At 37.9% G+C, this 19,962-nt stretch overlaps 1 protein-coding gene across 8 annotated transcripts in view; it reads right to left on the bottom strand.

Annotated features, from left to right (window-relative positions):
- The window catches only part of LOC131663753 (glutamate [NMDA] receptor subunit 1), a 1,362,975-nt gene that overhangs the window by 51,012 nt on the left and 1,292,001 nt on the right, over window positions 1-19,962 (bottom strand). For all 8 annotated transcript variants that reach the window (XM_058934360.1, XM_058934403.1, XM_058934412.1 and 5 more), the window contains one exon: window positions 129-382. In XM_058934360.1, coding sequence (XP_058790343.1) covers window positions 129-382 — 254 coding nt within the window. The remainder of the gene's footprint in view (window positions 1-128; window positions 383-19,962) is intronic.

The following is a 19,962-nucleotide window of genomic DNA, read 5'->3' as shown; positions in this document are numbered from 1 at the left end:
GTAGTTGTGATTTATATGTATGTACTGGTATATACAATGATCAAGTTAATGGAACATATTTTTTTGAACGAAATATTAACAAACTATTAATTAAATACGTATATTGAGCATCTCTCCAAAATATTTACCTGGATGGTTCCTCTCCATTTATCAGCAGCATGTTTAGCTAGTTCTACTTTTTTCTGTTTGCGAATTTGATGTTTTTTATATGCCATTTCGATAATGATTAACATAATTCCACCAATAATACCGGCACCAACCAATATGAAAACGCCAGCCATATTTTTGAGACCTAGTGTATTGGGAGTTTTTTCAAATTGTTCACACTGCTGTAAATTTCCTTGTAATATCCAATAATTATCCAGACTCTCCATGAATCCACCTGAAAATAGACATAAGTCATTAGTTATTCTTTAAGGGGATTACTTTGTTAACTATATAAAAAACAAATATTCACATGTAATAAATGCTTTGAATGACATAATTCAAAAATCAACGATTACTAACGGAAATTCTCAAATTTCTAGACATAATAAATCATCTACAGATATGGTTTATGGGATGTCCATTTGTAATTAAGACTAAAATTATGTTTTAAAAGAAGGGACGAATCAGTGTTAAACAGTGGAAATTGAAAATTTTCATTGTTAATATAATAATATGAATAATAATAATAATAATACCGGACTGGTTCAGTGAATGGTTACACCTCACTGGACAAATGCTAGTTTCCAACGTCCACGACCGTGCCCGGTGAAAACGTTGTCCGTCGCGTCAATGCTCTGAGCAGCAATGCTATAACGGATACGGCAAAGAGGAAGATATGGCTCACAAATGATGCAAAAGATAATGGTATTCTACCGATGTGCCCAACCATTAATCACTTACACACATCTACACTCACACACTACACAAACACTTACACAAACACTTATACACACATGCCTCTTGGCAAACCGGCGAGATGAATGCTCGGCGATCCTATAAACTGGTCTTACCGAAACCGCGAATGCCCGGGGACTCCTATAAAAGGATCCGCCCGAAAGCGAATGAAGGAGATCCCCGTGAATGAAGCCCGGTTTTTCCACTACGGGTACTCACAATCACGCACACACTACAGGAGGAACACTGAATGCACAGGGCGGAGGAGAGGAGACCTTAGGGGCCGTACGTTGTTCCAGCATGGTTCGTGGAGTCGCGACCATGAGGGACTTTTATCACAACGGGACGAAACCACACCATGAAACTGCATAAAAAAACACTAATTTACCTCAAGTGATAACCCCTCCTCAGAGGGAATCCACCCCGGGTTCTGACGGGCAGCGGCATGGATTTTGAGGGCCGCATTTTGTGCACGGGGAAGAGGAGGACGACACGAAATAATGACACGAATAAGAACTTACTAAACATACCAAGACGATAGAGAACAGACAGTGTGTCAAGCGGTGGCACCGGGGTGAGCTACACCTCTGCCGCTGTCAGCCAAGAACAGCCGGCAGAACGAACATTCCTAACGACAAACAATACACGAGACGTGACTGAATTGCTATGGGTTATACAAGAGACGGCAACGAAAATGGCCAAAGCAGCAAACGTATAAAGGAACATGATTATGATAGTGAAGACGGGAATTAAGACATTTCTCGAGACTGTGGACAATGCGTTGCACAAGCGATCAAACGCAGTTTCGGGAGGACGTCTTCAAGACAACAACAATACAGGCACGACAGTGGAAAATAACGAAGAGATGCCACGGACGAAACGGAAATGTTCGCCGGCCGGAACCATGCCGGAGCCCTCACAAAATATACCACCGACACAGCAGAATCAGGCCAGAAACAACCAACAGGCAGAACCGACCAAAGACTGGTAGACGGTCACACAAAAAATAACAAATAAAATAAAAAAGAAAACGGACGCAAAGAATTGGTCTGACAGCGGCGGATCGGCTCACCGGAAAAGAGGACTGGCTGTCCTGATCAGGTCGGGCACGGACACGACGTACTCCGATATAGTACGGAAAATACGGACGACGATCGACCCGAAGGAGAGCTATGTGCAGGTGACGACTTTGAGGAAGATGAAGAACGGCTTATGCCTTCTGAACCTACAGGTAGACGCAGACAAACCAGACGGATGAGAAGTGTTTAGATGACAGATCTAAGATGCGATCGGGGAAGCGGGCAGTGTCAGGGCTATGACCTCCAAGGTCCAATTGTAGATCATAGATCTGGACTGCGTTGTGACTCCTGTAGACGAAACAGACGTGTTTAGACGAGAGACGGAATGAGACGCGGACTTCCGAGTCTACATTTTCGGTCCGAAACGCGCTGAACAGTATATGGCGGTCCGCGAATTGGAATTGCGGGAAGCCGATACATTGCTTCGCCATGGTCGGATCGGAATTGGCTGGGTGCACTGCCGCGTTCAGAAACGACTGAAGGTCACAAAATATTACAGATGCCTGAGCTTCGACCATGTGAAAGCTGAATGCACAGGACAGGATGAAATGCTACCGCAAGTGTGGCACATCCGAACATACGGATGTAAAAACAGAAATGTAAAAATGTAAAAACAAGGAATGTACAAACAAACCGGTCTGCCCACTGAATTAGGATCGCAGACATACTCCTACCTCAAATAGCCGATGAATGGAACGCGGACATCCTGATCCTATGTGAACTATACAGGAGAAGGACGATCCAGACAGAGATCATTGCTATCTGGGTAAGGGGAGACACCCAATCTAGAGTCTCCAACCACGGTGTCGGGGACGTCTATGTCTGGAGTACAGTCGGCGCTGTCACTTATCTCAGCGTTTATCTGACACCCAACTACACCGCGGTGGAGTTCGAAAGAAAAGCGGCACTCCTAGAAGATCGAATCTAGGACCTGCCCGGGATGTCATCGTTGCGGGGTATTTTAAAGCGAGGGCAATCAAGTGGAGAATGAATGAAACAAATCAACGTGGACGACTACTGCTGGAAATGGCCACAAGGCTCGACCTAGCAGTGGTAAATACGGGACATTGACCGACGTACAGACGGTCAGGGGTTGGAGACTCCATCCCTGACGTGACGATGACATTGGACAGAATCCTGCCACGGCTGAAGGGGTGGCGGGACGGACCACAAAAAAGACAACCACAATACTGGTGGACGGACAAGATAGCCGAGCTACGCAGGATATACCTGGCAAATCAGCAATGACCGACGAGGGCTGGGGGAAGACCCGAAGGGGAAAATCTCCAGGCCATATACAAAACAACACGGAAGACACTGAAGAAAGCAATATGGGACAGCAAGATGCGATGGTAGAGGAAGCTCTGCGAGGAGGTATCGCGTACAAGATTGTGACAGGCAAACTGGAGACCCGTGTCCCACCGGAACTAAAAGATGATCAAGCAACAGGATGGATTGTTGACGAATTGTTTCCGATGTATCCGATTCGGACGAACGTAATGGACAACGTAGTTGCACCAGTGCTCTGGTTTTTAGCGCTGAGGATCTCACCAGAGCAACGAATGCGATGAAGACGGGCAAGGCGCCGGAGCCAGACAGAATAATGATCGAGATCCTCTGACTCGTGGCTCGTCTGTGGTTGGAAATACTTCTCGACTTGTACAACACATGTTTGACGACAGGAATGTTCAGCGACCGGTGGAAAGAGGTAAGGTTCATCCTTATTCCAAAAGGTAGGAGCGATCCTGGTACGCCTTCGGCTTACTGACCGCTGAGTTTACTTGACACGACTCGTAAACTCTTTGAACAATTACTGAGATCGAGACTTACGGACGCGATACAGACTGGAGGGGAACTCTCGGACTTGCAGTTCCATTTCAGGAGGGGCCAATCGACGATTGGAGCGATCCAAAAGGTGGTTGACTCTTTTCTAAAACTTGACAGACACTGCCACATGGCACAACCTATCATGTTGCTGACAACGCTCGACATTAGGAATGCTTTCAACTCGACCAGGTGAAGAGATATCTTGGAGGCGCTGAAAAGCAACTTCGGGATCCCATCACACCTGGTCCGGGTTGTGGAGGATTACCTGAAAAACAAACGGATAACGTACGAGACGATCGAAGGACAGGTAATGAGACAGGTTACCGCTGAGACCTAATTTCTGGAAAGTTTTATACGATAACCTGTTTCGGCTTGGGATGCCGCTCGAAGTAACCCTAGTCACCTACGCTGATGACTCGGCGGCGGTGATCACGGATTAGTCTCCAGAGCTGGCGCAGCTGACGTTAAACCAGATCATGAGATGAGTTGGACGATGGATGACAGACCATGGACTGCAACTCACAACAGAAAAAACGGAACTTACGTTTCTCACGAGAAGACGCATACAGACGATACTATAGATGAGGGTGGGTACATACGAGGTGGAGACCAAGAGGGAAGTCAAGTACCTTGGGGTACCCTCGATACGAAGATGGCCTTCTGACCTCATATACATAAGTATATGAGGACCTGGGAAAGCGGCAGAGAGGATAGCATCCTGAAGTCGCGTGATGGCAAATACGATGAGATCGAGATCGGAGAAACAGAGACTGTTTATGACGACAAGATGGACAGAAGAACGAGGTGACGTCACTCGAATTACTTTAAAATAATTTATAGAGGCATCCGTAAGCTACTCCAAGTGAAAACTACCTTTTTACATCGTCAGTAGATAAGCAATGTATGTTTTGGGACACAAAGGAGCCGACAAAGGATGCCGCCAATGTATAAGGGATATGTATATGTTCTGGGACATAAAGAGGCCGCCCGATGAAGGAGTCGCGGTATCACACTACCGCGACACCTTTTAATCGCGATAAGGTGAGACCCCATGCTGAGTGTCTAAAAGGCATTTGATGTACCTTTGACACCTCCCGCTGAGTACCTAAACGGTAATCGATGTAGCTTATGCATTGAAGATGCGTCGCCAATGCATAAGGTATATGTGTATGTCCTGAGACAGAAGCCAGCCGGCCCTTCGACAGAGTGCCCCCCCACCCACCGTCAACACTCACCCACCCATCCACCTACAGAGGTTGTTAAGGTAGGTTGCTGTATAAGTCGGTAGGGTATTTGGTAAACTATATGATGGTCTCTCTCTCTCTCTTTCTCTCTTTCTCTCTCTGTCTCTCTCTCTCTCTCTCTGTCTCTCTCTCTCTCTCTCTCTCTCTATCCCTCTCTCTCACTCTCCTTTGATAGTAAGGCGCTTAGTAAGCTTATGCTGACTGAGTGTGGGCCTTCAGAGAGGGAATAGCGTCTCTAGCTTGCTAGGCGCGTACGCCGTATAGTACGGATGCTGTTCTCTTTCTCTCTCGCTCTTCTTCGATAGTAGGGCGCTTAGTAAGCTTATGCTGGCTGAGTGTGAACCCTAGCAGAGAGGGTAGGGTCCCTAGCTTACTAGGCGCGTACACCGTATAGTGTGGATGCTGTTCTCTCTCTCTCTCTTGCTCTCCTTAGTAAGCTTATGCTGGCTGAGTCTAGGCCCTCGGAGAGGGGGTAGCGTCTCTATCTTGCCAGGCACCCCCACCCACCTCCCACCATCCGTCTGACTACCCCGTCTTCAACCTACAGCGTCGAAACCGCTGCTTTCAGCGCCACCATAATGCTTAAAAGCCGTGCTCGATTGGAAAAGAGCGCAGTCCATCTTGAGACCGCTTCACTAGCTTTCTTAGCAGTGACAAGCAGTAGTAGTAGTAGTAGTACTAGTACTAGTAGTGGTAGTATTACTAGTTATCCTACGCGCATTTTCATTACAATAGCTTCTATTTCTTATTTTGAAAATACAGTACGCGATTTATGGAAAGCCTATTACAACTCAGACGCTCATAAGGATGATTTTATTAGATGGAAAAATTCAATAATTACCGCGTTGAATTCTCTTGAAGAATATATGTTACAGCCTAACTTAAGTAGAGCAATACGACAGAGATGTCAAACTTGCGCTTCTCATTTGAATTCAATCGAAATCAATTTAAATAATTACATAAAAGTCGGAGGAAATGTTAATTTATTACGAGTCATTCCAAATTAAATTGAAGGGGACGGAGTTATTTGGCGTGAAATAAATTCAGCATTTGAAAAACGTATCATTACCGAATTCCTAGCTAATCAAGAACATACCGATATAAAGTCATTCTTAAAAGCAGTAAATAAACTCTTACAATTGCAAATACCAAAATATCTTTCACTTCATAATGCTCTAAAAATAAATATAGAAATGTCAGCACAATTTACCGTAATAAAAGATAATGTAGAGGACATTCAAGTAAAGTATTTCAACATCGAAAATGTTTCTTTTTATGGAACGACAGATCTTAAATTATGGTTTACAGAAAATATTGAAGATGTTATACTTAAAAATTTAAAAGAATTTCAAGAAAAAGATTCCGGTTGGAGATTAAAAACTATCATCGGTATTACTGTTAATATAAATAAATTTAATCCTTTCAAACCTGGCTCATATATTCAACTACCAAAACAAATAGCAGATAAAAAAGCAATTATCAATGTTCAAAATACAAATAATGAATTATGTTATTATTAGCACTCTCCATTTTGTTCAGCAAAAAATTTTTTAAACCAATTTTAGCGTGATTTTTATTTGTTTGTGTTTATATTTGTAACTATTTTCTCGTTTTGTTTTTTAATAAAGATCTGATGAGATTGGATATTTACCAACGAAACACACGTGTGTAACCACCTGAGATGATTGTTTGATTATTTTTTTACAACGGGTTGGCTCTAAAATTGGATTAAAAAATTTTTTGCTGAACAAATAATGAATATTTTAAATGGGCTGTGCTTGCCTGTCTTCATCCAGCTAGATTTCATAGCGAAAAAGTTCAAAATTATATGCCCTTTGCGAATGAATTGAAATTCGATGATATAAACTTTCCTGTTAAGGTAAAGAATATTCTTAAATTTGAAAAATTGAATAGTATTTCAATAAATCTATACAGACTAAAAAAATACGGTCTTAAATTCGAAGTCTCGCCCTATTATATATCAACTTTAAAACAAGATAAGCATGTCAATCTTTTGTTACTACAAAGCGATTATATTTATGAGAATGAAACAGAAAAATCAAATAGATCAAATAACAATGATAACTTCAAATTAAAATTCCACTATATATGGATTAAAAACTTATCTGCTCTTGTTAGAAGTTATGTAACGAAACAAACTGCACAAATTTATCTATGTGAACGCTGTCTCCACTATTTTAATAATAAAGAAAAATTGAATATTCTTGAGACAGATTGTTCAAAATTAAATAAATATAGAGTTAATCTACCTAATTTTCCTCTTCTGAAATTTAATCATTATGATCGAAAAGAAAAGGTTCCATTTATTATACGAGTATATGCTGATTTAGAGTGCTTATTGAAACCAGTAAATAATGGACGATCCTTCCAAGATCATGAAGCCTTTAGTGTGGGACTTTATATAAAATGTAGTTATGATGATTCCAAATCAGTCTTTAAGATGTATAGAAAAAAATTGAATGAAGAACAATCACCCGCACAATGGATTCTCAAACAATTTCAGATTTTTTTAGATGAAATAGGTCAAATATATAAGAATGCTATAGAAATGAATCTTTCATGGCGTAGTCAAATGGATTTCAAGTTGAGCAAAGTGTGTCATATTTGTAGAAAATATTTTCAACGTGATAAAACAAGAGTTAGAGATCATTATCATTTGACGGACCGATTTAGAGGTGCTGCTCACGCATCCTGTAATTCAAATTATAAGAATCCTTATTTTATACTAGTCGTCTTCCATAACCTTATTAGATATGATTCTCATTTCATAATGAAAGAAATAGCTACTAGCTCCGATCTTGAGGGAAATGTGACTATTTTAGCTGAAAACAAGGAAAGATATATAGCTTTCACAAAACACGTGGACAGTAGTACTATAAATTTTCGATTTATTGATTCGTTTCGTTTTATGCCATCATCTCTCGAAAAACTGTCTTCATACTTAACCAAACTAAATATCGTATAGCATGAATTGAAGATAGATAAATATACAAAAACACAGATTTATTGAAGAGAAAAGGCGTTTTTCCATATGAGTATGTTAATAGTTTTGAAAGATTAAAACAGACTCAACTACCACTTATTGAAGATTTCCATAGTTAATTGATAGATAGCAACATCTCTGAAGCTGACTATGAGCATGTTATAGTGTGGAATGCTTTTGACATCATCGATTTAGGACAGTATTCTAATCTATACTTAAAAATTGACGTATTACTCTTGGCTGATATTTTCGAAAATTTTCGTAAAACTTGTATGGATGCGTATGAATTCGACCCAGCACACTATTATACTACTCCGGAATTAACATGGGATGCTATGTTAAAGTGTACAAAAATTGAGCTAGAACTTTTAACCGATATAGACATGATTTTATTCATCTAAAAAGGTATTTGAGGAGGTATTAGTCAATACTGTAATAGATATTCAAAAGCTAATAATCGATATATGGGCTCAGAATACAATGAAAAAGAACCTAGCAAGACTTTGATGTACTTTGATGTTAACAATTTATATGGATGGACGATGACGCAACCATTACCATATAAAAATTTTAAGTGGGTCTCTAACATCGATGAATCTCATTTTTTCAATGTTTCCGATAATAATGAGGTTGGATATTATTTAGAAGTTTATCTAGAGTATCCAAAAGAACTAAACGATGAACATAAGGACCTTCCATTTTGTCCTGAACATAACACACCACCCGGATCAAGACAAAAAAAACTTTTAGCAACACTGTATAATGAAGAACGATATGTCATTCATTATAGAGCGTTAAAGCAGGCTATTAAATACGGACTCAAAATAAAACAAATAGACAGAGCACTTCAGTTTAATCAAAAGCCGTGGCTTAAAACTTATGTCGATTTGAATACGAAAAAAAGAAAACTAGTTAAAAATGAATTTGAAAATTTATTCTATAAGCTCATGATTAATGTAGTATACGGAAAGACTATGGAGAATGAAAGGAAACGAAAAGACGTTAAATTAACTAGTGCATGGAGTGGCAGATATGGAGCAGAAGCACGGATCGTCCAACCCAACTTTCATAGTAGTTCAATCTTTGATGAAAATTTAGTAGCAATACAGTTATCATGGACGTCTATTAGTATTAAAAAACCAATATATATTGGACTTTGTGTGCTAGATCTCTCAAAAACATTAGTATATGACTTCCACTATGGCTACATAAAAGAAAGACTACCTCATAAAGCAAAATTATTTTATACTGATACAGATAGCCTCGTATATGAATTTCAAGATGTTCATATATATGAAATAATGAAAGAAGATATTAATAAATTTGATACATCAGATTACTCAGAAAATAATCAGTTTAATATGCCATTAGTTAATAAAAAAGTTCTCGGTATTAAGATGAATGCAATGGTAATATTATGAGAGAATTCATTGAACTTCGAAGTAAAATGTATAGTATACTAATAGAAAACCATCAAGCAATAAAGAAAGCAAAAGGCGTAAAACACATACTGTCATAAAAATAATAGATCATGAAGATTATCGAAACTGTTTATTGAATTTAGAAATTATTAGGCTTGAGCAATGCAATATACGAAATGTATTGCATCAAGTAAGAACAGAAACAGTGCAGAAAGTAGCACTAAGTCTATATGATGATAAACGATGTATATTCGATAAAAATCCTGATACACTTCCATGGGGTCATTACAAAACCATTAAAACGTCAAAGCTTAAAATCAAGAGTGCGGAACAACGAAGGAAAACAAAGATCATAGAAATGGAAGAAAATCCTCAAGAAAGTTGTAAGCTTCCTCCAACCTCCAATAGAAATCGCTTAGAATAGAGTAGTAATAGTGGGGAGGAAGAAGGCTCAGATAGAAAAAGACTAAGGATAGAATAGTGAGAGAGTGGGGACAACGGTAGAGTGGGGGACAACGGCAGACATGGCGGCTGAAGTCGGAGGAGTAGGGCAATGGAATCATATGAGAAATTACTCAAGTGAGGATAAGGCGAAAAGAGAGAAAAATTACGGCAGCTCGAGTTCTCAAAAAGGGGACGTATAGTACAAAACGGAGAACACATCTCAGTCCGTCGCAGTTATTTAGCAGTAGGTTGAAGCAACAGCAGTAGTCTCTCTTCCTAGTTCTCCTATTCGACTTCTAGATTTTCTCTTAAAAGTACGTTTCTTATATACGAGTATCTCTCTAACTATATCCCAGTAGTATTAATTATTGATTGATTTTTTTTATTGTAGAATGGATTTTTTAACAATCAATAAAATAACAAAATCGGCATTCTTACCTAGAAAGACAATGTCGCAATTAGAAAATAACTATACCTATATGATAACGAAATTAAAATGGCTGAATACTCGATATGGATTCAGTGTAGTAATAACCGTAGACAACGAATATGAAATTTTTCTACCAAAGCGAGTAAGCTTAGCGTTAGAAAAAAACGAAGATATGTTACAGAAATTATACGAGACCATGGAGAAAAAAGATTTGTTTATTCATCATCGAGAAGACTCGAATTTTGAATTTAAAAATTAAATTAGTATAATGTCTAAATATATACATTGTGACGGAGAATCTCGGCTAGGCCGATCTCGTCCGTTTGGCTCTCCCAAATGTCCGTGCGCCGCGCCAGGCTGAGAGTGTGTACGTTTGGCACACACACTCATGCTTGGACCTTTTGTTTGCGAGGTGCTGAACACGGGCTGAGTTGACGACTGGAGCGATGCAGATGGCGCAGAAAGAGAGAGAAAGAGAGAGAGAGAGAGAGCGCTCGAATGGCGGATCGCCGCGGAAAATTCGGAGAGTCCCTGCTAAGTAATGAGCAGAGAAAGTCGCGCGCGCGGATAAACCGAAAGGTCACGATTTTTTCGAGTTGGCCTCGCGACCTCGCCGACGTTTGTTCGTTTCGGAGACACGCCTGGTGCGCGGACGAGTGATAGAGCGTGAGGCTGAGTCGCGCCCAGCCATGTCCCGAAAGATACCCGGCACCGGTGCGTGTGGGTAACCGGCGAGGTGCGCAGGTGAGCGCGCGAGGAATTTGACGTGCTGCAGCGCCGAGCAACGAGGAGGCGGCAGAAACAACGGCAACAGCAATTCCTGGGAGATACGGATTGAGGCAGTTATATTGTGGAGCAAGCGAGGGGACGAGCGAGAAGACAAATAACGACGACAAGTATCAGCGAGACGATCAGCGAGGAACACACCAGTGACGTCACACTGAAGAGCGCTCTAGCCGTCAGAGAGGCTGAAGGTCGAGGTCGGTGCCGTATTTTTCTCTTGATTCTCTCTCTCTCTCTTGCATGTTCGGGCGTCAGTCTATGGCTGGTAGCACAGCAGACCTGCTGGCTACCCGTTGATAGTCCATCAGCGAAAAGTGTTTGTCGGGCTTTTGTTATAATATTTAGTTTTTATAAGGGAATCGGCAGGCTGACCAGCCACCGATTCACCTTCGCGTTCTCGTTTGTTATTGTGCCGCTCGTAGTGTGTAAGTCCGAGGTTGCCGTATTGTAATCGTTTGTTGACAATTAATAGACTAGCGTATTAATCCGCTGTTGTGTTTATTCACCGCTGTATCACTCGTCATCCCGACTTCGAATCTGTGCGTTTAACGTGTTTATGCTCGACGCGTTATTCAGTCGTGGGAACGTCTTTTGCTTCCCGAATCCCCGAATAAATAATTTGTGCGGACGGTCGCGAGCAACCCAGAAGGGTACGGCCGGAATTCTCCGTTGCAACATAGTAAATAAATTTATATTTAAAATTTTAATTATATCTTTAATCCTAATTTAATTATTCCTTTAAATCCTTTGTTGGAGAGGTTGAAGTAATTACTTATGCGTTCTTTCTGCTGAGTTTCAACTTAGTGTAAAGGTCTCATAAGCAATGTTAGTAGTGGAAGCACCGCACAGGTGAGAGCGATGGTTGGGACTCTCACCATTCCCTAACAAAAAAAAAGAAAGATAGAGGGGGGGGATTTCGGCATCTCGAAGAGCGAAGTAGTGGGGTTATATTTTAAAATAGCGATAAGATGTTAATAAGAAGCCTATTTTGTTCGAAGCAGTGGTGATAAGACGAAGAAGTAGTAGAAGCTTAGCCATGCCAGCTATGAGAGACAAGAGGAGATCTTACTCCTCTTCTAAGCATGTATGGTTTGCGAAGAAAGTTAAAAAACATCATTTTCCATACGAAGAAAAAGACTCTAGAAAAGGTATTTGGGAGCAGATATCACAAACGTTTCAAAAGACGTATTGCTGAATTGAATAAAGTTATATCACGAGTATTACTTAAGAAACGTATATTGATGATGAATCGAATGCTTAGTCCTATATTAGAAAGTCGTCCCACTATATATATGTTAAATAAAATGGAAATCTAATTTATAGTCGAGGGGGGGCGGTTGTAGCGACTCGAAAACCGAAGTAGTGGGGAGATGTTTTAAAAGAGCTGTCAGCCTCGAAGAGCTTCATTCTGTCTCAAGAATCGAGTAGTAGCTATTATAGTAGCAGCAGCAGCAGCAGCAGCACCAACAGCAGTGGCAGCAGTAGTAGTAGAAGTAGTAGTAGAAGTAGTATTATAAGAAGAAGAAGAAGAATACGTAACATTCTAGATCTCTTTACTTATAGCAAGATGAATTTTGAAATGTTGAATAACATTGGAATGAAGCTTTTCGATATACTTCCTGAAAAAAGTCATTATGAATTGCATGAAGATCAGAATTATCTAATAATATTCATGAGACAAGATGAATCTCGACTTATTCTTAAACTCGATTGTGTGTTCGAAATTGTTCTACCGGACCGAATGTCAAAAGCGATAATTCATCATTTTGATCTTATTATTGATCTTTCTGATAGAGTACAAAAATATGCATTATTTATTCAATATCATGGATGTGATCGATTTCAATTTAATATTAAGTAAATGTATTTGTATATCTTATTATATCTCAATAAAGATTGTATTATATAAATTTATTTTCTGGAGAGGTAAATGAGTAATTAGTGTTTCTATTAAAGCAGGTTTCGACTTATCTTAATGGACTCACTAGTGTCGAATATAAAAAATGGAAGAATATATAAAATGGAAGGTAAGAGCGAAGGTTGGGGCTCTTATCTTTAAAATAAAAAAAAATAATGTAATATTTATAAATGAAAACAACACTATTTATATAAATACAAGCTAGATACATATAAATTTATATTTGTTGTTCATTGTTCTATAGTCTCCTTATTTATCCAAGAATCGTGAGTATTATCAAAGCTAAGCCATTTTACGAAGACTTCATTACCCCGTCTTCGTCACAGAAACTGTCGCAGTTTTCTGTTTTACTGGAACTCCCCAAGCATATTTAGAGAACGTATCTATAATAGTTAATAGATAGCAAAAACCTTTGTTCTCTCTGGAATAGCCTTGCATCTCAACAAGATCAGCTTGCCATATCTCATCTATTCCGCGTATATCAATTTTTTAACGAGGATAGTTTCGACGTGCTGGTTTGTGTAACTCATCCACCACTGTTTGATGGTTCATTTTCAATATATTTGTTAAACTTGATGCACAAAGTCAAACGATATATTCTTTAAGTCTTTGTCCTTATTATTATTAGCTGCTTGTAAATATTGAATCGCTTCTCCATCCGATCGTAATTGTATTTTTATTCTATTTAAAGATTTTTTAAGATTATTTATTGTAGTCGTAAGCGTAGCGACGTTAGCTTCACTAGTTTTTTGCAACGTTCGTAAGTTTACAGCATCGTTAATCTCCTGAGGATCAGCTATATTAGAAATTCTTTTGTTATCCACGTCATATTGTCTTTAGTGATTTTATTCCCTACACCAGTAGGACCTCGATTACCCTCCTTTTTATTCAACATACGTCCAAACACATCAACACTCATTTTATTACTGAGGAATATTTAGGATTCTTTTAATATATATAGCCAGCTTCACGTAATTCTTGAATGATTGAATGAATTTCATTAATATGACTAGGATTATCAGCGGTTTGTTCGGCGATAAGCATACTCAATCGATCAACGAGCTCGTTTGGATTATCCCAATATACATAATCAAATAATATTCCTTTTCTTGCTATTTTATAGTTAGGAAAAAGACCTGTTCCATCAATAGTCAATTTTCGCTTCTTAGCACTACCACTTAAAGATAAATTTGGACCAATAGACTTTTTGAATTTATTTACATGCTTATTGCGATATTCTCTATTTGTTTCATATCTCTTACGATGAGCGTTAGTAATTTCAAGAATTTTTATATAATTTTCAATATCCCATGAACTGATTAATTTAGAATTAGGTTCTTTACAAAAGAGAAGTTCCATTAATCCAGGCGTCTTGATGAATGCTTTATCATTCACAGTCACATTATCGTTTTCGAAAGAAATTGGAGAATTGCCTATGACACATGTATTTTCATGCAAGCGAACGCCAAATGTCTTGTCTAAATTACTTTTCTGTTGCGGTTCATTCAATGGTCGAATATAGTTTCCTACAATCGAGTCATCCAATAGCTATTTTTGTTGTTTTGTAGTTACGTTTGAACTAACATTGTCTAAATTTATTGCAGTTCTATCAAGTGATGATTCACTAATCTTACTAAATTCGTCTTCATCAGCATTATCATCATCATCATCAGCAGCATCAGCAATAGACCTAGCGGATTCAAATGTAGAATCAAGCGGATGTAATGTAGAATTTAAGTCATTAACAGTACTATTGAAATATCGAGATTTATATGGAGGGTCAGCTGTTGTTTTTGACTTGAAAACTTTATCGAACGTAATTTTATTCTCCTTGTTCTTTTTTCTGTTCAGTATTATCATTAGTTTTCATCAATAGCTACCTCCACAAGTTTCTTAAATGGATCAACCATAGGTTTAAAAGTTTCATTCAATGTATTTTCTAAATCAGCTTTGTCACGTTTCGTTTGTTGATAGATATGTCTGATGGCATCACGAGCCTCAGATAATTGCTCGAGCATCTTCTTTTCTTTTTCAAAATTAGCCATGTTGACGCTTGTAATTTCTAAAGTTAAATAATCTTCTTTCACTCCGCTATATTTATAGCAAAAGAATCAAATCCTTTTATATACCGTCCATGATTAATTGGTCTATCTCTATCAATAACTATAAATCCATGATTATCGTCTCTCCAACATTTTAAACAAATTGCTTTAAACTTCTCAAAAGTCATATCTGAGTTAACATGATCGTTGTAAATATGTTTAATATTCACGTCATCTTGTCGAAACAAAACTAGTAAATTCACATTATTTTGAATGAGATGCTTCGGTATGTGAGCGTATAATTGACAGAGATAGAAACTATCTACTTTTTTATGTCTTCCCATACAGAAGAATACTCTCACGTTGTCCTGCTTTTCAGTGGCTATATCATCAAAAATCATGATGGAATTTGGATTAGCTTTATCCGGTGAAACAATTGCCTCATGCTCGCTGAATGCATAATACTGTATACCATCATTCGGTTCCAATAAATCTTTTAAAAACTTATACTTTGGTTGATTGAGGGACTTTGAATAAACATAAACATAATTTAAGTCAATTAGGATGTATGATTAGTGTTAGCAAACAGTTAGTTTTCCCACAGTTACTAGGACCACAGATAACTGCTCGTATACTGTCAGGTAATAGTTCACCATCTCTTTTTTCTCGTTTTTCCGTCTCAACCACATTATCAAAATTTATGACTTGCAACTCAAGTGGTTGCTTTGTGAAGTCCATATTTTTTTCTAGTCACCGATTGAACGATGAATGAGCATACTAACTATAAAACGACTGTTTATATATATTTAGTTTCATTAAGACTTTGTCTTCTGATGAGGTATGATCATTTGTCACAAAAGAAAGACTGGTTGTGCTGGTTTAGTGAACAAGATCATTAATAACTTACCAATCGAAGCTCATTTGCCTGGTTATCAGTATTGCGGGCCGGGAACTAAACGAACTGAAATGAAAAAACGACTTGCTCGTGGTGATCCTGAAAAAAATCTGCTAGACGCTGCTTGTAAAGATCTTATCTGCTTATTCGCAGAATCGAGAGAACATTGAGAGGAGAAACGAAGCCGACAAAATTCTAGCTAAACAAGTCTGGGATAGAGTGCAAGCGAAAGATAGTAGTTTTGGTGACAAAGTTGTTGCGTTTGCTGTAGCCAACATAATGAAAGTTAAAAGTAAACTTTAAAACGAGGAAAGAAACGAGGTAAGGGATTAAAAAATCGTCAACAACATTGGCAGCAATAAAAGACACATTTAAGAAGTAAAAATCTATCAATTGCATTGAAAAAAATTATAAACGCTGCCTCGAGAAGTGTTGTATCTAGTAATAAATCACTCTTTGTCATTCGTTCGGTTATAAAAGGCGCTAAAAAAGCTGTGATGAAGGCTGGAGGAAGAAGAAAAATAAATATGCCTCGTATTCTACCAATTCCTAGTAAAGTGGGTGGAGCTCTTCCTTTTTTAATTCCATTATTTGCTGCTTTCAGTGCCACTGGAGCTTTAGCTGGAGGAGCTGCTTTAATAGCAAAAGCCGTTAACAGTGCTAAGGCCGCTCTAAATTTGAATAAGTTAAAGAAAAGAAGCTTCTAGCCCGAAAGAAGCTCATAGACACAATAAAACTATGAAAGCTATTGCTATTGGTGAAGGACTTTATTTGAAACCACATCGTAAAGGTTATAGTCTTCATCTGAAACCATATTCAAGTGGAAAAGGTTGAAAGAAAAAGCTCGAAGTAACTTTACATAATCGAGCACTGACAGATCATGATATAAGAAAATATGCTAAAATACTAAAAATTGTAAATTTTCGAGGTGTTTTCATGCGTGATGCTCTACCGACTAATGGACCTCGATATCAAGAGACAGCTATTGTAAATTTAGATAATAAATGTGGACCAGGTACTCATTGGATAGCATACAAAAAGAAGGGTGATGAGGTTATGTATTTTGATAGTTTTGGTAATCTACAGCCGCCTATAGATCTATTGCTTTATCTCAAATTTAATAGAATCATGTATAATTATATTACATATTAAGATTTTAATACATATAATTGCGGCCATCTCTATCTCAAATTTCTTTTAAACAAACTACAGAAAAGACAACTAGTATAAAAAATACTCATTCGACGAATGACTATTATTTGATATGAATCTGTCATGGAGAATACACTGACATTGAGTCTCTCGGGAACATCATCCGTACTCGAATCATACTATTTTCCACCGATCAAATTGATACTAAACAAAAAATACTTTCTTGGTCTAGTTGAGCTGTTAACATTTAATTCAATACCAAACATTGACGTTGGTTATAATAAATTTTACATTGAAGGTCAAGAAGCTCTCACTTTACCGACTGGTACCTACGAAATAGAAGATATTGAAAGCTTTCTCAATGAAGCATTAGCACGTAAAGGTATATCGTTTAGCCTGAAACCAAATAATAATACTTTATGTAGTGTCATTCAGTGCAGTCAAAAAATACATTTTGAACCAGAAGATTTTATTGGATCAATTTTAGGCTTCACTACACGCACGATCATTGAAAACGAAACACATAGTTCTGATTTACCCGTCACTATACTCAAAGTCAACGCTTTACGTGTAGAGTGTAATATTACTACAGGCTCTTACATAAACGATCGCAAAGTACATACTATATATGAATTTTTCCCAGCAGTCCCACCTGGATATAAGATTATATAAGTTCCCTCTCACGTCATTTACCTTCCATTCGCAGTGAGGAGCATTGATCATTTTCAAATTCGTATAGTTGATCAAGACGGAAACCTAGTTAACATTCGAGGAGAAGTCATCACAGTGCGAGTATATATAAAGACCATATCTTAGTAATGGGTATTATTTACAATATAAAGAGCGGCCGAGGCTATATTAAGGGACAAAAATGTCAAACAGCAGCCAGTCAACAGCGAACTATCAGACCGCTCACACCTCAGAACATTCAATTCCTGAAAAGCTTAAGACTGAAAGTCGTCATAAATTGTGGAAGAAAATATTGTGCATATTAGTGTGTTATATAAAACAACAACAATATGGAGGGAATTCTAGACATTCATTCAGCTGTCGCTTTTGATGAGTTTATAGCTCATTATGAAGTTCATGCGCATCAGCCTTATTCATTATCATATTTCAATAATTGCTATGAAATCCATATAGCAATTCAACATCAAGACTTGCCTCTGCTTCCATCACGCAGTATGATTCATATTTATGGTAGGTTGACCAAGCCGGACGGTACTACGCCAGTGGAGAACACTTTATTAGTCAACAACGTCTTCTGTCATTTGTTCGAGGAAATACGATATGAAATAAATGCTATTGAAATTGATAATGTGAAAAATGTAGGCTTAACGACTCTCATGAAAAATTGGCTTTCACTCAATCTATGTCAGAGCTCTATCGCTGAAAATGCCGGATGGAATGGTGATAACAATGAAGTTTTAATATGTAATGTTCTAGGTTTTTTGATGTGACTATCCCTCTTAGTATGTTGATGTGCTTTGCTGAAGATTATCGGAAAATTGTAGTCAATGTCATGCATGAACTTATTCTCACAAGATCAAGAAATGATTTGAATGCTATTTTAAGTATTCCAGTAAGGAATCCTGATGCTTTAGAAAAATCAAAAATTACTTTAACTAACGTTGAATGGTTGATGCCATATGTGATGGTTGCAGACAAAGAAAAAATTAAATTACTCAATCAGACTGGACGAGATTGTGCAATTACAATGAGTTATCGTACTTGGGAAATGTATGAGTATCCAAAATTATCACGTACATCAAAGCATGTTTGGAGTGTTAAGACTCCCAATCAATTGGAAAAGCTCGCTTTGTTATTTTAGCTTTTCAAACTAAACGTAAAAGTTCAGCGAGTGTTAATTCTAGTAATTTTAATCATTGTAATATTAGTAATGTGAAGCTATTCCTCAATTTACAGTATTATCCGTATGGAAATCTCAATTTAAATATCAATCAAAATCAGTATGCTATTCTCTACGATATGTATACTAATTTTCAAAACGCTTACTATGGTAAAAAAACGAGCCGTTACTCAATTAAAAAAAAATCATTAATAAAGTGCCGCTAATAGTTATAGACTGCTTCTAACAAAATGAAACATTATAAAGCGCGCCAGTCGATGTTCGCTTAGAATTTTAAACTCGGACTAATTTTCCTGAAGATACTGCAGCCTACTGCTTAATATTATACGATCGTATTGTACAATATAATCCAATTAGTGGTGATATTAAAAAATTAGTTTGAAATTAATAAGACATTATGTAATCAATGTATACAATGCTTTTCAATAAAAAAAAATATATATATTGTTGGAATTTAATACAAACTACCTATAATCATACTATATAGTGACTATAACGCCCTATACTTTTGAATGGTGAGGTATGGTGACTATGACGCTCTCTACTTTCGAATGGTGAGGTATAGGCTTTATATAGAACAAACTCTCTCATAACGGTTTTGGGAACTAGTAGAGTTCACATTGTAATAGGGTCGGCTTATAACGCCGATGAATCTATCGCTATTACCAATTATTTATAAAGGGGGAAGGCAAGGGAGGCGGTGTATTGCTCCTGACAAGGTAAAGAGAAAGGTAAACGCAATGATCATTCCTCTTATCTTGGTAAATCTATTTATTACAATACGCTACCTTGAGCGTTAACAGTTCGGTCAATCTATCGCACGCCTTATCTAACTATTGACAACTTCCGATCGCCGAAGGAGATGGCCGGCACGTTAGCGCCTTGCCATCTCACTACCAACTCGATACAATCTAAATTATCTTAATAACTAAACTAGCTGTGCCGGCCCGTGAGAGCCTGGCACAGCGCAC

Source organism: Phymastichus coffea, unplaced genomic scaffold (genome assembly GCF_024137745.1).
Source record: "Phymastichus coffea isolate CEN01 unplaced genomic scaffold, Cenicafe_Pcof_1.1 PCOF00002, whole genome shotgun sequence".
In the NCBI taxonomy this organism is placed as follows: domain Eukaryota; kingdom Metazoa; phylum Arthropoda; class Insecta; order Hymenoptera; family Eulophidae; genus Phymastichus; species Phymastichus coffea.
Note: the sequence above shows the minus strand (reverse complement) of the source record. Positions and strands in the feature narration are given on the sequence as shown.